At 39.9% G+C, this 26,641-nt stretch overlaps 1 protein-coding gene across 3 annotated transcripts in view; it reads left to right on the top strand.

Moving 5' to 3' along the window:
- LOC139799598 (glypican-5-like) overlaps positions 1-26,641 on the top strand; it is a 338,529-nt gene that overhangs the window by 237,526 nt on the left and 74,362 nt on the right. For 2 of the 3 annotated variants that reach the window (XM_071751698.1, XM_071751697.1), the window contains one exon: positions 14,731-14,881. The exons of the other annotated variant lie outside the window; for it this stretch is intronic. In XM_071751698.1, coding sequence (XP_071607799.1) covers positions 14,731-14,881 — 151 coding nt within the window. The remainder of the gene's footprint in view (positions 1-14,730; positions 14,882-26,641) is intronic. 3 annotated transcript variants of the gene reach the window in all.

The raw sequence follows: 26,641 nt of genomic DNA, 5'->3' as shown, positions 1-26,641 counted from the left end.
GAGCTGCACTAACTTCCAAAAAGTTAAGTGAGATTAAAACATGCTTCAAATATCAGGTACTGCTCATTTTAGAAGACAGTATACAAAAGGAGCTGTAGTACAATAAGTTAATGAAGGCAGCAGCTTTAGATCAGCACCCAAGCAGATGTGACTGCAGTGATGGAGGCTTTGCAGAAAGGGAGAGTGGGCAGACTGAAGTATCTGTGTGAGGTCAAGTAAAGAACTTCCCCCAGAGTGGTATGAGAGAGGATTGGAGACATGAGCCTGGGGGAGCATGGCAGAGATGGAACAGAGACAGGATGAATGCCTGAGGAGAAGTCCCAGGGTGTGTGTCTGGGATGTATGTTACTAATCAGAAAGCTAGAGGGGAAAGTGTAACGGGGAGAAGGGAGGTTTCACAAAAATTGTAGCTAAGTCCAGTTGCTTCAGTCAGTTATCCCCTTCTTACAAACAATAAGGCAAGTAAAGTGCTACTTGGTCTGCTCTGCACTGCCCATTTAAATGTCACAATACTGTGGAGATACCACATTTGATTTATTATTAATACAAAGTGTCACCTTTATGGAAGTTTTCTTCTCTGAAAGTATTTGCATCCATGTTGTGATAAATTCCCACTTTTAATAGGATACATGAAGATTCAGAGGGAATAATCAATTATTGCTTACAGATGCCACTCTATCAAGAACATTTAGAGACAACTTAAAGATGGGGATTTTTGAAAGATGCCAATAACGTAAAACATCCACTATATATCCAAAGAAAGTATGCATGAAACATATGGATATACACCACAGGAACACAGTTTACTTGGTGGTAATAAACTGCATTTATCTAGAAAATATTAGGCTGGAGGATCTGTTAAAAGAAAACCCCAGGGCTCCTGGCTGTTGAACAGACAAGAGATAAAATATAGTAATAAAATAAAAAACCCACCACCTTATGATTTTTAACAACTGTTGTCATAACTGCTTGCACTTTTCTGTTAGTATTCTGTCTTTCATTTTCCCCTTCTTAAGCATTTAAACATCAGTGTCTCTAATATCTGACACAAGACAAAATATTACTTCATTGCAAGACAAAGAATAGCTCATCAGCAAAACACACACCATGCTCAACACCTTCACAAATAGATGTGAGAGGCACAACAGATTGTGGCAATTAAAATAGTCTCTCAAGCACTTCAAAACACAGATACCTCAGCTGTGTGCTTCATATTAATCCAAACCTCCTTGAAGATAAAATTTGACCAGAAGGTCCTTCATTATGGTTCCATATTGCCATCTCTTTTAACAAAAAGCATATAAAGTGAATGAGAATTAAGATACCATCTATCATACAACATCTATCATATTCACAATGAGCTTTGAAAGAAGTCTTGTCGTGATGTAACTTACCTGGAGTCAAATGTGTCATAAAAACAGTTAAGAGGAAACATAGTTTTTAACATAGACCCAATTACCCACCATTCCCCTTATCAAAATGGCCCTTATTTGTCTGATGTAATCACACACTGTAGTGGAGAGGTGATGGATCAGACATCAAAAGAAAAACCCACCATAGAAAAAAAAATAATAATAAATAATAAGCCACTCTACCATCTGTAGTGAAAAAACAAAAAGGAGGAGGAGGGCATCCTATTAATTGTCATGATTAATCATGTTTATTACAGAAGGAATAGGGGACCAGCTAAGAACAGCCCTGTCTCAAGGTAGTAAATCTGCTAGAGTAGGCAGTCCCTGTGGAGCCTACAGCCCAGGTACAGCTCTGGGAAAGGTGACATAAAGCACAACAGGGAGCTTTATGGTGGAGGTAGAGCTTAAGATGATTTCCACAATGGCTTTTTACTTGCCTCACTAAATAATAGGAAAAAATAAGGAATCATTCTCTTTGCGTTCCTCTGTGTGTGTTGGTGACTGTGTCTCAGTACTTACCCTCTAACAACATGGGAAGGGTTTGGGACTGAGGAGAGAAAAAATGTTGAGAGATGACTGCCTCAATGAGCAGAGCTTGGTTTGGTTGTACATTGTTCACAACATCAGAGTAATCTGAATGAACAGCTATGCTCTGCCCCATTACTTGCCCACTAGCAGGAGAAAAGAGAAAGAGGAGTCATTAGTGTTGGTGAATCTTTCCAGCTTTCCCACTGGGTGTCTGCAGTTACCTTCACAGAACATCCCTGACAGACCTACCTGCTTGACAGTAAGAAGTATGGCCTTGTCTTTGAAGTTAAACTAAGGATAGTTCTTTTTTTTATGCAGAATTAGTATCAGATGACCAAATGCACAGCCTCATGTTATGTTTTAGCAGCTAAATATAGCTGTATTATCTCAGAAATACATAAAAGATCCAAAACAGACAACTCCCCGAGATACATGGCAGGGGCTCTTTAGGGCCCCCTGTTCCTTTCCAGTTGGGCTGCAGTCAGCACTGATGTCTGTGTGGCTGCTGCCAGAGGGGACAGTGAGTGCTCTGGGCTCTGCACAGCACTCGGGAAGCAGGGAGAGCCATGGTGCAGCTGAGCTGTGCTACCCATGTAATGTCTTCATAGGCTCTTTGTGCCTTCTGCACCTTGCAGTTCATCCTTCATGGTTGGGAGAATGCCCAAGGCTGACTCAAGGCTATGTAATGGGATTGCTCACACATAGGACAAGAAGACAAGTGTATGGGAGTCTGTCTTTGTTTGCTTAGCTCATCCTCTGTCATCCCAAATAATTGTACCTTCCAGATCTGCATGTGAACACATGAACCCTGGTGAGGTTGAGGAGCAGCTAAGGCTGTTTCTGAACTGGTGTGTGAATGAGACACAAGCTGCAACTTGTTCTTCATTTCAGTGGTAGCTCCTCGAGGAAGAAGGTTTTTCTGGGTGCAGTGTTTGCTGTCAGTTCTAATTTCCTGCGTCTCTCACTTGCAGCTTTTTGTTGTAAAGCAACAGCTTATCTGTGTGTGTGTTTACTGGTACTTGAGTTTCTGACCATGATTAAATGGGAGCTAAGCAGGACATTGGTACAAAATGCCAGCACTCAATGCAATCATCTCTCTTCCCTCACTCAGAGGAAGCCAGAGTAAGCAGTGTGGCAGGGCTGGCAGGACAGGCAGCCCACATGGGCACCTATCCAAGCAGAAGGTGAGCTTTCCTACAGCCATTTTAGTAGTCCCCAAATAACATATTTGCCCATGGAAACATCTGAGCTTTTCCAGTCCACATTTCTTACCTAGAGCAACCTACTTGCTGACGAGCTCATCCAGGAATTCTTAGGCTGTGGGGAAACTTGCTTGCTTGAAACAGGGGTGAGATCCCTGGGCTTGGTTCCTCCTTGTTTCCACTTTCTAAAGACAGATTAAGAGTTGTACAAAAGCTATAGGTGGTCAAAATGGAAAAGTAGGAAAGCTTCTTCCCTTGGAGGTCTAAGGCAGGGAAGAGGCACAGATAAGAGGATTGAATGGTCATAGAACTGAAAGGAAGGAGAAAAGCATCCATTGGGCAGAGCTGCTAGGGCTCCAGGAGGCTCCAGCCTCCCCTGGAAGAAGTGTCCACATGTATAACCTAATGATACAGTCAAGTAGAAGTGGCTTAGAATCATCATGCACAGCTGAGCTGATGGCCATATTTAGGCAGGAAAAGGATGCTGTTCCAAGACAAGGCAAAAAAAGAGATGGGTCATAACTTAGCGGTGAAGAGGAGCTGGCAAAAAGGATTAAATAGAAGGGAAATGGGGAGCAAAACAGAATTATCATCAGGATGTTTTTTGACTGCCTTCCAGTGGTAGTTCTCAGGTAATTTTGCTTAGATTTCACCTATTCCAAACTAGGTCTGATTACAATAATACAAGGTAGCTCAGGTCCAGATCTCTCTCTTGTTTTTAGTAGAGTTGATCTCTTTTCTTTGCTCTTCTTGAGCACTGCTTGAAATTTAGGTAATGTCTTGTGAACTGTGCAAGAGTAGAATCTAATTTAGACCCATGATTGGAGAAAAGAAGGTGACTATTTTAATTAAATACAAAATGAAATTTTTGGTGAGGTGAAAAATGGAATAGAGGAACTTAATAAATCTTAGAAAATACTTCAGTGAAAATTGTTCTAATTGATTAAGTGGGAACTTTGTCATTTGTACAGAAACCATGTTGAAATAATAAATGTAAAATACAAGCTAAAACAACTGAACAAACATGTGGTGTATATATGTGCTGAAACTGCTTAAATGAATTCTGCAGTGAAGTGTTGGTAGCACAAATCTAGAGCCCTGTTCTGCATATTTCAGTCCTTTTTCTGGAAATAGCAGTTCCTTTATATAGTGTGAATGAGATACAAAGAAAGACTTTCAAAGCCACTTTACATCTCTGGTAAATGTGGGCCAGCTCCAAACCTTGAATTATAGGTGTGCGCAGCAGAGGAAAATGTGGTTATCAGTTTCCCATGTGCACCATGAGACAGCTTTTGATCTTTGTGATCAGATTATCTTGTTAGTAGCTTTTGAGAAGGCAACAGGAGCAGATAACAGTCCACAAAGACCGATGCTGTGACCTTTTTGCACTTCCTGTGCCTGTTCCAAGCCAGAAGAGAATTAAAACCTGTGTGGGGAAAGGCAGAGCAGCAGTCAGGTAAAGCAACACTTCCTGCTCTCTTGAAACATCACTGCCAGGGCCAGTTGTTTGCCCTTACATTGCATTTGGTTTCATGAACAGGCACTGCTTATATAATGTGTTCTGCTGTGTCCCTGCCTGTCAGCCTTGCCACTCCTTCCACATCTTGTTAACACTTGAGTGGTTTTAACCCCATTTAACAGAGGGAGACTCAGTGGTAAAAACAGGAAACTCAGTCTTTGTGAGACATCAGACAGCCTCCATGGGAAGCCCCCAGTGAAAAGGAAGACCTTAGAATAAAGGCTGCAGTGGCTGCTGCTGCTTGCAGAAATACCTGTTCTCCTCTTTCCTATCCTTTTTAAATAGAAGTGACTTAGAAAAACCACTCAATCATATGTCCTCAAATGTCACCATGCAAGTGCATCTGGAGAGTCTTTTCCTCTGTCAGATTCATGCAATATGAAATGCATTTCTCTGTTTCTCTAACACCAAACTACAGCAATCTGGGCTGGCCCTTCATGTGGAATACATTGGAGCAGCTCCACAGAATTCAGTTTGCTGATTCATAGCAGTGTAGGCTCCAATCCTTTCTTTTTCTGTACATGTGTGGCATCTTCTAAATAATACAGCACATGTAGAAATGTGATATTCAAGATGTCAGGGCAGTCTGGTTGCAGTGAGTCACTGGGATTGGTTTTAAATGTGGGTTTGGGGTTGCAGTGCTATTAGAGCTAGTTAGCTTACGTAACAAGTAATTTGTGATTTAGCTTCCAACAGCAGCACATGTTAAATGGATGACAAACATTGTTATCCATCTTCTTATGATATTCCCCATATTTTGTTCCATGTTTTCTTTTAGTTCTCAGTTGCTGGGGTTTAGCGTGGAGGAGACTAAACAGACCACTGCTTGTCATGTTTTAACATGAAACATCAAATGCAAAGCCTGGGTCTGTTGAGCACTACCAAGTAATGAGAGGCTTTGATTGTTCCCAAGTCTTTTGAATGAAATGTCAAATTCTTCATACTATGAAAATGATCTTCACCAACACAGAGCTTGAAAACAGATAATTATCCAAGTACATGAAACAGAATTAACATGCACTGGAGCATGTCATGAACATTTCCTTCAGCAAATAAAGAAGGTAATTGCTGTCTGAGTACAAAGCAAGGAGAAAGGCTGGCTCTGTTCCTCAGACAATTTAGATTGGCCACTGTTTACTCACTTAACCCATAAAAACATGCAGCTTATCAGAAGGGAACTATTCAAGGGCTGATGGAGTGCGACCAGCCTCTTGATTGCAGGCACCTCTCATTTCACACTTGCCAAGGCTGATCAGACAGAAGGTTTTTGGCAACTATTAGAAGTCCAAAACCTGATGAGTCAGAGCTCCTAGTTAATCAGGGCATTTGTACTCTGTGTAAAGCCCCAGCAATAATTATTACTTTTTTTTTAGCCACGTTTTGACTTCATACACAGCTAAGATGCTTCGTTCTTAGCCTAGAAGAGAGAAAGCACATAATTTAGTATGACACAATTTTCCCATCTAGAAATCAGACAAGCAAGGAAATAACACTCCTAATGGCTAATGGGAGTGGTTCTGGTTTGTGATTTTTATTTTAAAAATCAATTTTCTATTATTAGAAACTAGCAGAGTGTAGAGACACAGGATGGAAGTCTGAAAGAGGCCACATTGACATCCCAACCAACTTCAGTCCCAGATTTATTCAGCCAGGTCTTGCAAATGCTTGAGAACTTTTGTTCCCATCTTCCTCTCGGGAGGCTGCTCCTGAAACTCATAAGTCTGATATAGTTAAAAAGCTTGGTTTTCCTCTTTTTATTTCTATGCTAGCTTTGTTTTCAGAGATCTCTCCACATCTAAGGGGAAGGCTAAATGCATAATAATAGCTAAGCGTAATGCACTGATATTAATCGTATTCTTCCAGTTCTCTTTGTGCTAAGAAAAGTAAGCCATGGTCTTTCAGAGAACACTATGAAAATTATATTTTTTTTTTTTTTTTTCTGGTCATTTTATTAACCCCCAGCAAAAATTATCCCACTTCAGGCTCCCCGGATTTGTGACAGCACGGGAGGGGACACTTGCCAGGTCTGGCATTGTGCCCGTGGATCTGTGTGGCAGAACCACGGTGTGTTCATCTCTCAGCCATTCTCCCTTGCAGAGAATCCTGCCTTCTGAGCTAGAGCATTATTGTGACTCTTATAAAAAATAAGTGCAGTTCCCACTGGTGACAGCACTGTCACCCATCTGCTGTCTGCATGCACAACATGCACGTCTCTGGAGATGTTGCTGCTCACATTTTTCTTGCAAGGGGCCACATGGCAAGAACTGGTGACACTGTCATTCCAAGTACCTTATTGGCACTCTCAGCAACCCCCTGCTTCTGAAGCAGTTGTATCAAACAGCCACTGTCCCAAAACCAAACGATTCTGAAGGGTCAAAGGTGTTTTGTAAACAGCTCCTGCATACTTTTCACCAATAACTACAATTTTTACCTTATGGTTTTTTTACAGTTGTTTTCTTTTTGTTTATTTCTTTGTTTACCTTTTTTATTCCTTTAACAATATGCAGAAGGTCTTAGTACAGCACTGACAGGTTTTTTAGCCATATGCTCTATTTTCAGACTACAGGTTGTACTGCAATTTAAAAAACAGATTTTATTTTGGAATAGACTACAATAAGCTAATTGTCTGAGGGTGAATTTCATACCAGAGACTAACCCAAGGTATATGTTTAAGACACACCAGGCATCAGGTCAGAAAAATCTTCTTTGGCACATCCCATAATGCCAAAAGGATCCAGGCCAACTCTAAAGATAGGAGATCACTGAAGATACGACATCAAGAAGAGGTGTCTGCTTGCTTCTTTGATCCACCAGACTTACTGAATTCAAATCATGTTAAATCTCTTTAATCAGCTTCTGTGCTTGGTTAAAACAGACCATTAACTATCATAAGTTTTTTTTTTGTTTGTGCTCATTTTACATCATTCCCAAGTAATACTTTCTGGGTGACAGTGTACCCAAACTGTTATTATGAAGCATTTGCTATTAGCAATAAGATTCTGTGGGTGCCTTCTTGTTTCTTCACACTGTAATCTGTAAATATGAGAACATGTGTAGTTTGTGTCATTTAATTCATTGAACACTCAGCTTACAGAAATATACTCATGTTTAACAAGCAGTTGAAAACCAGAAACCATAAGTATCAAAAATAGAAGCATTATTCCTGCAGTGTAACAAGGTGAATCTCTACAAGCCATGTTAGATTCCTTCTGCAATAATTCTATTACATTTGTAATCAATTGAGGCAGAAATAATTCCTTTAAGGTTTTCTGCTGTGGCCTATGGATCTGCAGTGGACTGTATGGAAGTCAGAGGGAAACAGCCAGACTAGAGGAAGGATGCAGAGGGGAAATGAAAAGTATTCAAAGACAAATAAAAGTGTGGAGCCTTAAGTATCTAGTGTGTCATCTGGCAATAAAAATATGAGGAAGAGCATCATGAATCAGTCTGCATAAGCCAGGAGGACAAAAAGTAATCACAGGTAAAGACAGACTTAGGTTAATAGAGAGCCTCAAGGACAGAGCATTGGGAAGTGTATATGGAGAAGTCAGGCTATAACACTAGGAGGGAAATGTTACACATATAAAATAAAGGAATGGCTTCAGGAGACTTCCATGGAAACCATAAGAAGCTAAATCCACTGTAAGAATACAGATGCTCTTTCAGAAAGGAGTAATTCAGTGATGTAATGGGAAAAAATAAAGCAAAACAAATAAACCCACCAATTACATCATCACTTTGGCCTGGAAAAGATGGATAAAGTCATAAAGCAAGGCATAACCTTCTCAAAAGATGAACAGCTTGTACCAAAGACACTCGGAAATGAAGTAGGAGAGTTGGTCAATAATCAAAAAATATTTTGAACCAAATTATTCTAGAATGAAGCAGACTGTGAAGAACAAACCCCAGTAGGAGTAGGGGTAGTATGAAGAAGTAGTATGTCATTTCCCCCATCATGCAGTGACCCTAAGGAATCCCTATGTCACTGTGTTCCTACTGCTGGGTCTGGTGGAAGTTCTGCCAGGTCTCTGAGGAGGTGAGGAGCAGCCCTGGGGTAACAGCCTCTTGCCCAGGATGATTATGCTGTTGTTGAGCACTTTTGCCTCCACACTTGTGGACTGGGAGTAGTGGGGCAGGGGGTGGCACCTGCTGCAACATTTGTGTGATAGTTCAAGTACTCAGACTCTACATTCAGGTGTATATTCTGCCTCATCTTTTCAAGATAATCTCAGCCAGAAACTTGTGATATTTATTTGAAAGCCAGCTCACTGGGAGCTGCAATGGCAGGAATAAACACAGAAAGAGAAGTGTGTGGTTAGGTGACAGAATAACCCTGGTATGGTCATTCTAGGCATGGGCCATGTCAGCTAGGGGAGTGCTTCTGGGCAAGCTGAGAAACTTGGTGGTAAAGCTATGGAAAAACAACTTCCAGTGTATAGCTGGAGTGGAGATAACCCTGGGGCAGAGGAGAGGAGGCTGTCAGCCCCTCTGTATGAGCACACCTACTCCAAGACTTGCATTCTGCATGTTTCCCTGTGAGAGCCTTCCTCTTTCAGCTTATACATGTAGGTGTGCCAGGAGCTTTGGCATCAACAAGAGATACAAATGTCATTGTTAGTAAACAAAAGGTACTTAGGCTCAAGAGAAGCCTAAAGCAGAGGAATCTACCAATATTGGTCCAATTCCTTAGCTGGAAAAGGTTAGTCAGGTGACACGTGAAGAAAATTCTAAAACCTGTGGCAGTCATGAACCACGTTGCATAAATTATGTAGAGCTGTTCAGTTACATTATTCTAATATTGTACAGGTGACTTGTAAAGCAAGATGTGTTATGCCAAAGTCATTGTAAGGTCTGAATAAATACAGCAGAAGGAAACCTTCTGGGGGTTCCAGTTGCTCCAGAAGGTTAAGTGTCTGCTTTCTTTTGCTGAAAAAAAGGACTCAAGGGTTGACTGGTTCATCCCTCTGGAGTTGTACTACTTTCTGAAAAAACTTGAATAGGCAGAATGCATTGAGCCTTTTGGATTCATGTGGAAGGAAGAGCACACAAAAAAAAAATGTCTGACAAAATTGAAGACAAATATGTTCATTTTCTTGTTTCTGCTGTAATATATGAATGCTAGATAAAGGTGAAAAGAATCAGCAGAAGTAACTGCCATATGTTTTCAAAAAGGAGTTAAGAGCATATGTGGGGGAAAATTAACCATAAATGTTATTTCAAAAGAGAGGAACCACTTGGAATAAGCATATATATGGCAGTTATTTCTTAAATTTGTTATGTTGCTATTGTTTTATGAAATGACAGAACATCTGCTCAGTCACAAGACACCAGTAAAATGCAGCTTTATGCCTAAAGCAATGTCAGCCCCTAACAAAAAATGTATGTAATAGGCTGAATACAAAGGCACATTGTCTTTTTCAGTTGTAGTCATTTCTGACCTAATAATGGCTTAGAAAGAATTTTTTATTTTACTTCTGAAAAAAATGAATGAGAGTGAGTCATTTATGACTCTTCTTAAAGATCGGGGTCTGTACATTATTTGTGTATAAGCTGGCATAATGCATTGTCTCTGCAAATCATATTTATGTCACTAAAGCACTTTTTAAAAGGCAACTGCTTAGAAGTTCCTTGAGAAAAGATCATGCTTAGCTTGAAATTTCTAAGTGCAGTGTATAAACAGCCATTCTTTGAGTACTGTGGAAACACAAGCAAGACAATGTGTCACTTGACAACTAGGCAGAAATCAGATTTCACCTCAAAGCCATCTTTCCAGAGAGGATAAGCATTCACACTGCACATCTATATACATCATATAGAAAACTAATTAACAACTCCCTCAGGAAACAATTATTCTATGGGATTTGTCTCTGAATGTTCCAAGCACACAATGTTTCAATGGCTTTATTAAAAAAAAAAAAAAAAAATATTCTCTTGGATTTTCATTGTTGTTCACTCACCTGAAAAGCTTGAAACTGTGGTGCAAAATATAATTTTAAAATCCATTTTCTCATGAAATGAGTTTATTATCCTGCAGCTTGGAGTCATCCCCTCAGATATACATGCATGTATGACTCCTCAGAAAACAGAGTAATTGGTGAAACTGATTGAAATTGGCACTTCTATCGAATAGTTTTCACGGAGCTAAACAGTTATTATTCAATTAATGTATGGAAGTATTCAACTGGAACAGGCTTTTATGACAAACCCTGAGAATAAATTTATATTTGAACACACCTGTGGTCAGGGTAAGAATTAGACTCACCACAGAAATCTTAGGGGCTGTGTGTCACATACTTTTTGAAGCCTCTGAAGGACTCTTTATGGGACTTCTATATTACAAAGTATTAGGGGAGAAAGTGAGCATTCTCATACAAATTCTTTCTTCTCTGCAAAACCAAACCTCAGCACAGTTTTTTGCAGTGTCACTTAAGGCTGGCACCTTTGCTTGAAAAAATAAAATGCATAAGGATAGTCATCTGTATCTGACTGCGAGCTGAACAGCAAGATGTGATTTTTACTTTCCAGCTGAATCAGATAGAGAGACTCAAGCTTTTCCACAGAGAAACCATCTAGTTTCTCAAAAACCCTGTAGAAGTTTACAAACCTGACCCAAAGGCTATTGCATGCAGCTGTGAAAATTCCTGATTTGAATTGGTTTTCAGTTGAGCTGTACAAATCTTAATGAACTTTTTATAAAAGCCTTTTGAATGTGGTGAAAACTTGAAGAATTGATTCTTAAGCTGTTAAGATTCCATTATTTTCTGGAATCTTAGGCAGCAAAAATCTTTTCCTTTGGGGAAGGTAAAGGCACAAGCTCCAGTGGCCATCCTGAAATGCATTGCAATTGTTTAACCAAAGCATCAATTCTCAGCATCACGTCACTGCATTCCCAGGCTGGAACTATTGTGCAGAGGTTTCTGGATGACATTATGTATCAGCAGGCAGAGCCCAAGTCAGCAAAATGAGCCTTGTTTACCAGGGGGTTTTAAGCAAGAAAAGAAATGCCAGGACTGACTCCAATCTCTGAGCTCCAGTGTTAAATCTGGGCAAAGGCTTGTGATTCTCTCTACAGCAGTCCATGGTGAAGTGGAAGTTTTGGTGATTGGTGGCAGCATCTAGGGAAGTTGTTCAGGCTTTTTAACAGAACACAACTGTTTCTGAAGCTGCTTTGAACCTTTCTGTGATCCCCAGCTTCTCTTTTGGAGTCCCCTCAGCCCCGTAGTCACAGGGTAGTACAGTCATTCCTTGTCTACACCTGTCCTCTGGACCCAGCTGAGCTTGATAAAAAATGAAGGTTAGTATCTTTCATTACATTCTTCTGAAGCTCCATCATCCTGGTATCATCCTGACGCTGTCTGGGCTATCTCAGCACAGTCTCACTTCTTCAAGAAAAGTTTCTATGATTCTGTGAAAAAAAGGAGATGGAGAAATGCTGGTGTAGGCTTTGCTGTTGCACTGAAGCACTCATCTCACTAAGTTGTGTCAGTGGCCAAAGGGCAAGTGTTCCTTCAAAATTTGGAAGAGTTCCAGATCACAAGTCAATATGCAGTGGTGACATTGCCTACACAGCAGGGCTGTGGGTGGAGCTCTTCACTGAAGTGGTTACACTATTTGATCTCCTGGAGTGGATATATCATCTCTGTACAAAGCTGGGCTTTGGTCTGTCATTCTAGATGAATGGTAGCCACAGATGGAAAAGCCATTGGAAAGGGTTGGGAAATGTTATACAAGGTGAAAAGGATTGGTAGGTCACAGCAGAGTTGATTTAAGTGGTGATGTTGAATTTGTATGTAAGGGTTCTGTGTAGTTTGGCACCCCTCTCTACTGGAGAGCTAAGAGCCAGGGACACCTTCATTCACATCTGCAGGAGATGCAGATGTGGGCTAGAGCTGATCTCGTTCTGTAAAGATGGTCCTAAGAACCCAGAAGTCTGTAAAATGGTGCAGTGCACCATGTTGAAAAGCTGAGCTTGTTCCTTGGCCTTTGTCCAAGAATGTGGTGGTTCAGATATTTACTTGTTTTGAGCAGAGGTCAGCATTGAGCAATGGGCTCTGAATGAAATCAAATTTTGAAAAGGAGGAGTACATTAAGAGGCAGTAAACATTTCTGCTTTGTCTGACAGGCAAAAGCTTTTCTTAGTTTTTGCATCCATTCTTTTCACCACACAGCCAACTCTTTTCATTCTGAGGGATTCTACTGAGACTGAATGAGTCTCCTCTAACATGGTCAGGACATAATAAATCTGTAAAACAGCTGAGCTATCTCCCTCATAAGTGATTTTTTTCAATTGTTTAACAAAATGTTTTGTAGTGCCATGACACCAGTCTTCATAACTATCAATAATGAGGCTCAACATAAAGCAACTTTTTAATAAAAATCAGCTATGCAGCAGCAATTAGAGAGTGTTTCATGCACTTCCCCACTAGAGTCCATACCCTCTATTCCTACTTACTGATCATCCCACTTCAGTGTGAAGTTATTTGTGTCTTCAGAATGAGCAAACAGATCTTTTCAGGGAAAGGGTGAAAAATTTCCCGAGTTCTGCCAGTTAGAACTTGGCATCTGTTGTTCCATAGAGCAGGACCTCTGCTGCACTGATCCAAGCATTTGTCAGCCCCCAAGTGGAGGATGGCAGCTCACAGTATTTGGAGAAGAAGGAGAGCATCACACTAAGCTTCCCACTCTGGAGGCATTGCTGCATCCATCATCATCCTTTCAACCCAGTTCATAGAGTTACATGAGCCCTGTGCTCCAGTTCCTCTCCCAGCCCACCTCCTTTTCAGTGTGAAATCTGTTGGAATCTTCAAAGCAGCTGCCTTTCAAAATGCATTTTGCTCTGTAGCAGGGATAATCACAGTCCTCTGGGATAAAGCTGATGACAAACCTGAAATGGATCTGCAAGACTTTGGGAGGAAGATACTTGTGCTGCAGAGGACTGGATAGATCCAGAGTCTGACTAACTTTGAGAAGCATTACAAAGTCTTTCCATTTGGTTAAAATATTTCCACATAACCAGAATAAGAGGCCCTAATCATACCTCATCATACCATCCAGGCAGAGCTAACATGAACAAAGGTTTTGTAACTCTGAGTCTAGGAAATTCCCTGTCCCTGGGCTGCGGGGAACCTAAGCTGTTGGGGCTTTTCTCTGCAGATGTTGTGTTACCTTCTTTAATGCCTTATACTAGAATGTCATAGTCTATGGCAGTTACTTTATTGCTTCCTAAATAGTGCTGGTTTTGTAGTTCCCTGGATGGGTGGGATTAGCTACACTGGAAATGCAATGGTATTTTTCTTTTAATTTTTTTTTTTTTACCAGTGAACTGAAAAATAATTTCTTCCCACAGCACTAATAGTGGGCAACTGTTCTGGTTTCTCCTTCTGACAGAAGGAGAAACAGTTACCTAAAGATCCAAAAGGTTACTTGAGAGAGTAAATATGTTTCTGTAGCAAGTGTGACTCAGTATGATACATTTAGACTTATTTTCAAAACAGTTTCCTTATTCCATACTCAGTCCATGAAATGTATTTCAAGTGAAATTTAATGAACAGCTTGCAATTGGTACAGGTATCTTAAATGACACCACTTTAATAATCATATCCAGGGGCCAAGGTTTTCAAGCAAACAAGCTCATAATGAAGAGTAGCAAATATCCTGAAGCCTTCAAAGGTTGTCAAGTATATTGTGGTCTTCAGTTGTAAATAACCCAAATAAGTACTCAGAGAGCTGGGAGATTGTGCCATTAACCAGTGACCTCCAAACTGTGGTTTGCAAGAGAAAAAGCTGCAGGACCAGAACTCTCCCTGTGATAATATTGGAGATGTTGTGTTTTCAATTAAAATTTTGATGATAATAAGTATCTCTGGTCATCTGTTGTGGAGAAAGTTTGGTAGCAGAGTCTGTTATTCCAAAATATGTCACTGTCAGAAGAAAATGTCCAGCTTGAGGAGTCTTTTTTTTAAGTGAATGAGAAAAGTCCTTACTGCTTTATAAACCCAGTTTGGTCACCAGAGGTAGGAACTGTGTAAATAATGGGGCCATTGTTGTTTTTTTACTTCTTCCATTTTAGCTGGATGCTGAGAAGGCAAAATTAAAACTGAAAAAATGGGGTTCCCAAGATGCTGGCAGCGGGGGTGGAAGAAGTGAAGAGCTGGAGTCAAGCGGGGATTGTGATGACGAGGATGGCTGCCAAGGCTCTGGCGACAGGAGTCACACAGCAGGTAAATACACCTTCTGCTGGCACATACAGAGCTTAGAAATTCAGAAATGTCACAATTAGGTGGACAGATCTAAGGCTTGCACTGCTTAAATTACTGTCAAAATCCTACTGGATTCAAAGGATTCAAATCTTAATCTGTGAAGAGCTGCAGTAAAAACAGAAGGATACTTAGAGTAACCCAGTATAATTTAGCACTTCTCATGCAGTGGATGATACCTGCAATGGAATCTCTGTCACAGAAATACTAGAAAAACCTTCTTAGATAATGTGGGCTCTTCAAATAAACAGAAAAAGTCCTTATATACTGTGCTAAGTGGTAACATAAATATTTATTTTTTTCATAATAATACTGAAGAATGATCTGAACAGTGTTGGCTACTGAAAGTATTCATACCTGAAAAAACAGATCAACTGTTGGGTGAGGAGCTGCTGGTGAAATTAAAATTCATGATAGTCTAAGCTGTCTGCAATATTTATTTGTGAAATTACTTGGGTATTATCTCATCAAATGTAGATTCAGCATCAGAATCTAACTTCCACCACACTACTGGCAATTCAATACATAGTTAAGTCCTAAGTATAGTAAGTCAGTAAGAACCTGTTTCTCTCTAAATAATTGATATTATTGGTTTATCTTATCTATCTGGAAGTTCAGATTAATTTCAGCACATCAAAATGCTTTATGCTTTAATTAATTTGGTTTGGATCTGCAAGTATATAAAATACTGGCGTAATATTACTGAAAAACAGTTCTCATTAAGATTGCTGGAACTCAGGTAACTTTTAAATTGCTGCTTCATTCTGCTGAGATAAATAAGTGCCTCTGCCTTGTCCCTTTACCATTTAGTGGAACATGGCAAAATGTATCCCATACTCATGTAAGATTTGCAAACAAGCTCTGATTAATCTTTGGTCAGGCTTCTGTTACAAATACAATAGTAATTCCTAATAATAATTTTAAATTGTTTATTGTATTATAAACAATGAAAAGACTGGTAGGTGTTTTGGGCCCTGGGGACTTGTGTGAGGGTAAATATTTTAAAAAGCTTTCCTTCATAAGTGGAATAATACAAACAAAAGCCAGGTGCTGACAATTCAAACACTTCAATGACAAATTATTAATACATTGTTTTGGGAGGATGTGCATGCACCCAATGTAAGCATGGACAATGGCAGATTTCAGGTGTTCAAAAAGAAAAACTTCAATAATTTCAAGACTTCACTTACAGCTGGCTTTAATAACAGAAAGCTATTTAATGTCTCTTTTTTCCCTTTTTTGCAATCTCTTTAATTTAATATTTAATGCTGATGTTATCCTGGATTTAAAAGAATTATATTCATATAACTAGCTGTTTCAGAATTGAGCAGGGTTTATATCCAATTAAAAAGTTAATTACAACTAATTCTAGAAAATGGTCTTGATTCAGAACAGTAAGAATAAGTGTGACAATAGTAATGGTGTTTCATAATTAGCTTTAAAATATTGTACTGTGTACAAGCCATGAGCAGTAAATCTGTTTTGCATATCTGGATACAATTAAGAGATAAAATGGAAGAATCTCATTATAGAGTTTCCTTGCTTTAATAGAATGTTAAAGAAATAAACAAACATCAGAGTAGTTGCATTTCCTCTTGCTGCATGTCTGTAAGATGGTGTTTCTAATTGTACAGCCTGTGAATTTTTTCCATTTCCTAAACTTGAAAACCATGGAGTCCATCTGACCATTGTTTTGTAGAAGTGGAACATGACAACACTGACTGTTCCTTGCTTGCTTGAGGTACACAGTGAATTGAGACATGTATTGAAGCTAAAACTACATCTCAAACAGAACTCTGATTTGAAGCTTGCTAAAGTCAGTGGGAATATTCTTTCTTACTACAGCAGGTCTGCAAGAGACAGAAATGAGAGCTGTAAAATGCCACCAATCTCATCAGTGCATGTTGTAGCATGCAGTCATATGGCAGAGCACAGGGGATAAAAAAGGAATAAAAGCCTTTCAAAACATAGGTTTTGGCAGAGCAGTCATGCTTTTAACAACACCTCTATGGAAAAGAGAAACGAGAGGACAGGATTGCAATGTCAGCCTCCAAAATGATGAATTTAGAATGTAGTAAAAATGTACTACATCTGTCATTTATTTGAAACCTGTATGAAAATAATACAGTTTCTGTGTTGAGAGACCTGCTTTGCACATTGCAGGAGACTCAGTCTAATTTTAAATCGTTCCTGTAAACCCACTGAAAACTCATTCCTTTCCACCTCCCAGAAAAATCTTTCGTTAACAACAAATTGCCAGGAATTTCATCAATATCTGGGCTACCATTTTTAAAGGATTTCTGTTCATAGCTATTAAAAGATCCCCTTGGACAGCATACATTGCCATATTCTCAGTTTGCTTTTCCAAGATACTAACAAAGGGTCTGGCTCCTGAATTTTTGATTCCAGTGTGTAGATAAACACAGAAATGATTCTGTGTTGGTATATTCCAGGCAGGTCCATTGTCCATACCTTTTCTGACCCTTTTTGTTTGTTTGCTTTGGTTGGGGTTGCTGCCTGTCATCTTGCAATGAATAGTAAAATCCTGTCCTTCTGTCTGTCACCTTCTAGGCTTTGAGAATCACTTTTCCAGATGACTTAATAATTTTATGTTTACCATTAAGATATGTGGCTATCTATTATTTAGTGCTGGGGTTTTGTTTACTTCTGTTGCAAATAAGTATTTCCTCACCAAATTTATTTTTATCTAAAAAGATCACCACTTAAGCCTTTCATCATAATGGGTTTAATTATCATGTATCATGTGTGGTGAGCCAAATGGTTTCATACGAACAAGATAAACAAATTCTCAGGAAACCAGCATTCTTTTAGGAAATTATGTATAGTAGAAGATACTTCAAAATGTCATATTCTCACAGGCCTTACCAATTAGCACAAGCATCTCTTGTTAGGAAAAATTGTGGAAACAGCCCTGTTTCTCAAGAAGACCCATGTGGTATTTGTTGGCAAGTACCAACTTTTTAATGACAACATCTGTTAATCATCTTTGAAGAAAGCTTTGTGAGAGGAGATTTAAGGAGAGGAAGGCAAGCCATATAAATCTGGAGGGCAGAGGAGGAAGTTGCTCTGCAGTTTACACTGCTTCAGTCCTGCAGGTTTCTAGGCAGAAGTGCAAAGCAGCATCTCAGTCTGAAGCTTGCTTAGAACTGTGTAAGTATAGCCTTACATGAACTTCTGTCACCAAATGAGCCCACTGATGTACGTGCTTGTTCTTAAACCTGTGCTGGACTTTGAAGGGTGGTAGTGGTGTGGAAAAAGGCAGGGATTACTCAGTGCCTTGCAGGATCAAGCCAGAGGAATATTTCCTAGGCAGGGGATTAGGGCCCTGCTGTTCATCGAAAGACAGAACAGCAACAGATTCATATTGTGTCCTGGCTCAGAGAAAAGGAAAAATGTTTCCGTGTGTTCAGGGAAAAGTGGGAAGGAGGTTGAGTGAAGGGGATGTCCTGTTCCCAGCTGTGCTGCACAGCTGTATGGCATGACAAGGCTGTACCCAAGCAGTGACAGCCAACCTTTGGTCTCTGTTCAGGGAAATCATCAGGTGATCATCCATTAAACCAAATGCAGAGGAAATGTTTAGACCTGAATTAGTCAAAGCCCAAAGGCACCTCTCTGAGTTCCAGGCTTTGTGGGAGTTGTGGAGCAGCATCCTGCTGGAGCAGAGGCCACCTCTGGATGGGAAGGACACCAATATTCCTGGCCTTGCTCACTCCCACCTCTCACTGGACCTATATGAAACTGTGTATTTTGCATTGTCAGTGTAAAACAGAAATGAATCCAAGTTTCTTTGGGGGTACCATCCCTGGAGGTGTTCAAAAGATGGGGAGATGAAGTGCTACAGTGGATGGTTTAGTGGGCAGGGGCTGTAGGGTGGAGGGTTGGACTCAAATGATCTTAGAGGTGTTTTCCAACCTTGGTGATTCTATGGTTCTTTATAAAGGAGCCTGAAACAATATCATGCAAGGTCAGAGGGAGTGTAGCTTAGCTGGCCTACAGCTCTCCTCTTGCTGGCACAGGTTAAGGGAAACAGATATTTTAGCCCATCCTTGGGCACGTCCTCCATTGAACAGAACAGACAAAGCCAAAATGTTGTCTGTGTGTGCACTGCAGTCTTTGCACCAGGTTCACCTTCTGTGGGTATAATCTGTGGGTATAATGTGTATGTGGTCAAAAACTTCATCTCCTAGATGAGCTCTGGATTCAGTTTAGATGGATGGGAAATAGAGATGCTTATCTAAACCCAATAACAGTTTTCTTCTCTACTTCTTCCTAATTCTCTCATGAAGCTCCCTCCCTTTAATAAGTACTTTCTAATTTCAGACATCTCCCTCAATTGAATATACTGCTTATTGTCACATTTCAGTTCCCAAGTGGGAACTCATAACAAACAAATTTACTTTGTTAGCACATTCAGATGGCACGATTCCAACCCTTGGCTTTTTTTCTTGGCTGTTTAGACACTCCACAGCTTCAGTGCATCTTCCTGCTCTAGACAGAGTATCAGAAGATATTATCCTTATTGTAGATTTCTTTTTTGAGGTCTACAAGAATGATTTTCTTTTGCCCCAGAATACATTTTATAAGAGCAGACAAGTAAATTTTCTTTCTTCTGTCTGGTCTGTATCTGCTCTCAACAGCTATGGAAAGTTAATAGATTTTTCTCACTGCTCAAGCATGTTTTCATTAACAGTTTTTTTCTTCTTGAATATCAAGATTCCTTTATCCTTTATTACGTTCTCATTCTCCCAGCTTGTCTGTCCTTTCTAGGCATCAATATGACTGTATGAGCTGTCATTTTAATCATACTTCATTTCCATTCACCATGTTACAGGATGCACTTATACTTGTATTTATCCAAATATGTAATTTTACAGCTGCTGATTTTGTAATTATTAGTACAAAACATCAATATTCTGAGATCATAATATCTGCTGGCAGTCAGCCATGCTCATCAGCTTCTCATCACCACATGTCTTTGCTTTCCTCCCAGATGATCCAGGCTCACAGAAATACTGCATTTTCAGTGTCTTCATCTTCCTGCTCAGAGAAACCTCTCCATCACCCCTCATCTCATCCCACTGCCTTGCATGGCCATTTTGCTTCTCCCTTAGTTGCACAAGACATTTTATCTCCAGCTCCATTTTTAGTGAGCCTATAAATTCCTTTACTGCCTTAGTGTAAATGCCTCATTCCATCCACAAAACAGCACAGTAACAATTTAAGCCCTTGTATAAGGTTGGATTTTAAGAAAACTCAGTGGTTTCCAAGCTTTATGCTTGTTGTTTGGGGTGGTAAAGCTGAGCCTCTGTCAACAGGAACATAAGCAAACCCTGCCAGAGGGGAGAAGCAGGTGATGGTTCCACAGCTCTGAGTTTCTGGGTTTGACTTCTGTTGTAAAGACACAGTTTGGAAAGAGACACGGGAGAAAAATAAAAAAATAAAAAAATAAAGAAGCAGGTTAAAAAGTACAGATTTGGATCAATGCCAATTGAACTTGATAGGATCTCATCCTGAGATGAGTCAGTTTGGACTCGTGGTGATGTGACAGTGTTCCCTCACGGGCTCAGCTGAGCAATTCTTGAGGGGCAGTGACAGTTCCTGCAGCCTCAGAAGATGTCTGAGGGGCGACTTCTGAGAAGGGTACAAGAAGAGAGAGTATTGGGGGGGGAGGGAAGGAAGAAAAAACTGTCCCCACTTCTCTATCTCTGATTAAATCTATTTTATAATCTACTGATGCAGGGATAAGGTATTATGTGTCATTTTAGGGTCCTTCATTACACAATATAAGTTAAATAGATATGCATATGAGAAGAAGAGTATGACCATTCCTAATCCTTCCTCAACCTGAGCATTTACATGGCAGTTTGAAGTGTAAAGCAAAAGGATCCCTGTTCCTCCAGGTTTTCGTTCCTAGACCTGAGGTCAGAGAATTCCCAGCCCCACAGGTACTGGGGAGAGTTTTTGCCAAGTTGTGTCAGTGACTTTCTGCATGGCCAGATAAACACATCCCCTGGGGGCATTTCCCTGATGTCATCAGAACAGTAGCCAGAAGAACTAGAGCTGAGAGCTCTGTGACTCACTGAACAATTCTGGTACCCTCCTTGGTGCCTTCAAAGAGGTAAAATGGTAACTGGGGAAATGTACCATTTCACCAGAGCAATGTAAATTACAGCACATTTTTGATCATTTTAGCACTGTTTATGCAAAATTAAAAGGTAAAAGCATTTTAGTTGCTTAGACTATAAAGCCATGAACTATTCCAGAAGGGGACATTAAACATTGGAGAGCTTAAGATAAAGATGTTTGGGGCTTAGTTCTGTATAAGCAGACATCAGAGACTACATTGTAGATCACTGAAGGATAACATGCTTTTACTAGCTTTCTATTTGAAATATGACCAGAAATCTGTGTCCATTGAATGCTTTTGTTACAGCAGAACAATTTTTACTCATTTTGTCAGCAATATTTTATCTATTTGCTTTCCACAGGAGCAGCTCCATGTGTACATATATTTCTGAGCTGAGTTTTGAAAACAGCCATAAACTGAAAACTCATTGATCCGATTTTCCAGTGAATTCCCACTCACTGGGCATTTCTCACATGTTTTAACAAAATTGACCTTTTTAAACAAAAAACGTCACAAAGCTGAATGTGCCCAAACAGACCACAGAGAGCATGAATGAAAAAAAAAAAAAAAAAAAAAGTCAACCATATCCTAGGGGCATCAAAAGACATGTAGCCAGCAGGTCAAGGGAGGGGATTCCTCCCCTCTGTTCCACTCTTAGGAGACCCCACCTCCAGTGCTTGGGTCCAGTTCTGGAGCCAGCAACACAGGAAAGACATGGAGCTCTTGAAGCAGGTCCAGAGGAGGACCACAAATGTGATCAGAGGGCTGGAGCTCCTCTCTTCTGAAGCCAGGCTGAGAGATTGGTGGTGTTCAGCCTGGAGAAGAGAAGGTTCTGAGGAGATCTTAGATACTGGTACCTCCCAGTAACTCAAGGGGCTGAAAGCTGGGGAGGGACTTTTTACAGGGGCATGGAGTAATTGGGATGAGGGGGAAAGGTGTCAGACTGAGTGTAGATTTATAGTAGGTATTAGGAAGAAATTCTTCACTGTGAAGGCAGGGAGACACTGCCACAGGTTATCCAGGGAACTTGGGGCTGCCCCCTCCCTGTATTTGTGCAAGGACAGATTGAATGGGGCTTTGAGCAGCCTGGTCTAGTGGAAGGAATGCCTGTCCTTGGCAGAGGGATTCAGACTAAGTTGTGTTTAAGGTCCCTTCCAACCCATTTAATTCTGTGTTTCTCTGAAAAGAGGCAGCTTCATGTGTGGCAGCTAAAACTGTGAGATGAAACAGCTTCTAAGAAAAATTGCCTTAGTAAACACATAAAGAAGAACATACTTCTTGCTTCAGGCCAAAAGCAGTCTGCAGGTAGATACTTTGATCCCACACATGTAATGCCTACTTCTGTGAAAGCCATTTATAAGCATCAAGCTGGCACCCAGAGTTTAGAGGCCATGCTAAATGGAGAATAAAACCAATCCTACTCAAGTAACTCTGATGAGCTGTGTGATTTAGATCCTTCTGACAAGAAATTCACTTAAGAGCTGTAATATCTCAGTCATGCCAAATAGTGAGAGGATAAATGTGAAGGCTAAGGCAATTTGGCCCCAATATGCCATAAAGCCAAAATTAATTAAGAGGAGTTAACAATGAAAGGTCCTTCAAATTACTTCAAAATAGATAACTCATATAACTTAATGGAAGCTCAGTTTAAAATGCTGATGCCATTATGCTGTAAATTACCAAAACAATCCTGCAAATCTAGAGGAAAATGCTCACCTGTGAGCTCATCCTCATGCCACACAAGAGAATCCTTACCTGGTCACAGCAAAGTGACAGTGACATTAGTGCCATGCAGCCCCTCTGGTGCCTCTCCTCCTGCTCACTGGGGAATGCAGAAGGAATGTGTGGAAATAAAGGCAGTGAATACCTGCACCACTGCAAGCCCACTCTCTTTTGAAGCATTTGCCAGCTCTAGCTGTAAGAAGCAATGGGGAGGGAAAAAACCCACATTTCTCCAAGAAAGGGAGATAGTAAAAACAAACTTAGGACCTTGTTTACTCCAAAGGTAAATTATTCCAGGTTAATCAAGGTGAGGTTATGAATTTTTTCAGCCTTAAAGGCTCTAAGAAACCTTGTCATCTCTTGTATACAACAAGTGAAATCGAGGCAGTGTTCTTTGTCAGTGGAAATACAACTGGGACTCACTGATAAAAAAACACCCAATTTCTGTTCTCCCTACTGCCCCTTTCTTTGTTTTATGATTCATGAAGAAAAGCCTAAGTGGTCACTGTTCTTCCAGAGGAGGAAAAGAATTGCTTTGGTTTGTTTTCTCTCCCTCTCTTTAACCAGTATTTCTTGGGGCTGTTTTATCTTTGCTTTTAGGGAGAAAAAATCCTTGAGTAGACCAGGTATGCATTTGGGGGTTTCCTATTCTTTGGTTGCCTACTTGAAGGTATAATGATAACTCTGTAACAGTAACAGGGTGGTGTTGTGCCTGAAGTCAACAGATCTGCTGTCAGAATATTGCAGCTGAGAAATTTAGGATCATAACAATGCTTGGAAGAAAGCAGAGTTCAGTTTTGCAGTAACAGAGAGCACAGTACAAATGCTTTGTACTCGACTTGATTTCCTACAAGAAAAACAGAACTTCAGGTATGTGACATATCAACAGCATCATGAATTTATAGGGCTAGGTCTGGCTGCCTTGAGATCAAGGTACTTACAACAACTTAAACCAGCTGATGTTCTTGCATCAGCTTGTAGTTAAATACCTTCCTTGAAAAGGATTCAAAGATTAGGCACATAATTCTTCAGCAGGTGATTTTGCATCTGATTTATCCCACTGTGTCTCTTGAATTTTTAGTGTGTTTATTTCAGTCCTTTGATCCTGAAAGCAGCTCAGTAACATTTCAATGAAGTTTAACACTTTCCAGGATGGACGGGACAGTTGGCAGCTTTCAGAAGCACTTTAGGGTGTTGTACAGCTTCAAGGAGTCTATAATGCTATTTGCAGTAGTTTTATAGTTCCGTTATAGTTTTATAGTTGCATTATAGTTCCCAAACCCAGGAACTGCAGAAAAGTAAAGTTACAAACTTCTTTGTGGCATCCTGGAGTCTGAAGCCTGAATCTGTACAAAGAAAGTGAAGTCTCTTAACTATGGATTACCAAGGGGCTTCATCATAGTTCTCAGTGAAGGAAAAGTCAGCTGGATATAGGGTCTTACTGCACCTCTTCTAGTGCTGTTTTAGTCTGGTTTCCTCCATTTGCCTCAAGAGATTAACCCTCATGAATAGATGTATCAGAAACTTCTCTCTTTCTGAATTACATGTCTGTTCCTAGTTCAGATTCCTGTATATCACAGTCAGAAAATGTTTTCTGTCCTTGTCTTCCCATCTTTTAAGATTTAGACATTTTCTAACATTCTTTATAAGGAGTCTTTCAACCCTGCTGTTGTATTGGTTCTCTGTGAATGGGTAATAGCTTTGTCAAGACAAATTTAATTATTTGTGAAACAGAATAGAATAAGGAACTAGCAGAACTTTGCATGTAACTAAATTACATTTTTAAATCAAGGTAATTTAAAAAATATTTTTAACCTCTTGATATACCTTTTGTAACATTAGAGTTTGCTCATCTTCTAAATAAGCACCCCTGTCAAATTTGCAGATTAGTCTTCATTTTAGTAAGATTTAAGGCCATTTCCAATCTTAATGCTTTCTGAAAGGATGTGCATTCTCCATCTAGATCTGATGTGCACAAGCAAACCTACCCTGAGTAGCAACATTTCCTAGAGGGAGGTGAGACCCAGTTTTTTGGTGCAGTTTAAAAGAAAAGTAATTAGCATTTTGGAAGAGATGAGAGCAAGAACTTGTATAGTCTAGTGAGCAAATATCTACTTTTCAATAATTAGGTTGTATAATTTTTGACACTGTAGATCATAGACTCATCAAAGTCCAGATGAAGCATGAATGCTAAAAAGTAATAATCCAGGTAGCATATGGGGGTGATAACTATTCCTTCAAACTTCATTCAATTTACTTGTAAAGGTATTATTAATCAGTCTCAAAATCATGGTTTTAGCCCATTTACTTTTGAATCGTTCTCCACAGTTAGCAGTTAATTCACAAAGATAAGCAGGACTAGATCAGCATGGGCAATGAAAACCCTTTGAATCTCTAGAAAGTAGGTGGGCAGGTACCTTGAAATCAATTGTTGAAGGGGGTGAAATTCCACATTGTGCACACGCAGGGCTTAGCTATTATCTGAACAGAGAACCTCAGAAATTCTCAGCTCTCAAAACTGTTTGCTGTTCCTTTCAAATTAAAGAGATTAAAGACAATTTCCCATTGCAGTATTGAAACTGCCAAGTAATATATCATCATCTGATATTTATAGCCCCAAATTAAGACTGGTGACTCAGACACACTGCTGACCATTTAGTAGTGAAATCCTAACAATCCAATCTGGAACAGCAGGGAGAGGAATAGCTTTCTGATGTGAATTCAGACAAGTAATTCCCAATTCCAAATCTGATTAGGTAAAATCTTTGGAACATGTGCTGGTAGAAGAACAGCCTGCTTTAATATGTATAGTGCTGCAGCACATGCTGAATGCTGTTACAGCTAAAGGCAGCACAAAGACCATTTGCACCAACCTGAACATGCTGGGGGAAGGCACAGTGCCCAGGGCTAAGCTAGAGCAGGATAAAACACTTACACAGTGGAGACATTAGAGCTGATGGGGAAAATGCATTTTTCATCCTATTAGGAAAGACCACAAACTTACTTTTGTATGGAAAAGGTATCATTTTCCCAAACAGAAACATTTGGTAATATATGCAATTGGAAGAACATTGATTTGAGGGGATATTTTTGCAGGTTTTCAATACAAAAGGAAAAATATAGATTCGAGCTGGACTATTTTGCCACTTGCAAAAAAACTTACATTTTTCCAAGTCATCTAGAAAGCTTGATATGTTCAGCCATAAAGTTCTTGATTTCAAGTCATTCTAATAAAGAATGCAGGAGAAGGTATAAAGGCCAGAAGAAACAAGGTGTGGGAATTTGGCCTAATTCTGACCTAGTAATTATCACTGGGAATTTTGCCTTTGACTTAATGAGATAAGAGTTTGAGCCAAGAAATGCAGGGTTTGATTCTGCTGCCCTCCTCCTTGCTGCACAGGACACCATCCCACTTGTGCCTAAGAGGCTGCCTGCAAAATTACTGCTCTGGATGAACTGCAGTGATGAGCCTGGTCTGTGCCAAAACTCAGCAAATGACATTGTAACAGGTTAAAGAACAGTGAGGCTTTCTTCTCATATCCTGATTTCTAGAATTTACAGAGGTCATGGCAGCATTTCAAAATCAGCTACTGATAATAAAGCTTGCTGTCAAAACTGGGACACAGTCCCTTTTCAGGTTGAAGTACAGCATCCCATTAAACTGTTTAGTACAGGTGTAGCTAAGCTGTAACATTTTATCACTCATCATAAAAAGGACTAAGAGAATAGTCCTGGGATTTGAAACATTCACATTATGTTCACACATTTGGAAAAAAATGTTTTTTTTTTTAAGTGACCAACTCAGTTTGGATTAAAGCCCTATGGATTATATGGGGTCTTTTAATCCATGGTGT

The sequence above is a fragment of the Heliangelus exortis genome, chromosome 9, assembly GCF_036169615.1.
Source record: "Heliangelus exortis chromosome 9, bHelExo1.hap1, whole genome shotgun sequence".
In the NCBI taxonomy this organism is placed as follows: domain Eukaryota; kingdom Metazoa; phylum Chordata; class Aves; order Apodiformes; family Trochilidae; genus Heliangelus; species Heliangelus exortis.
This window is presented reverse-complemented; position numbering and strand designations above follow the sequence as displayed.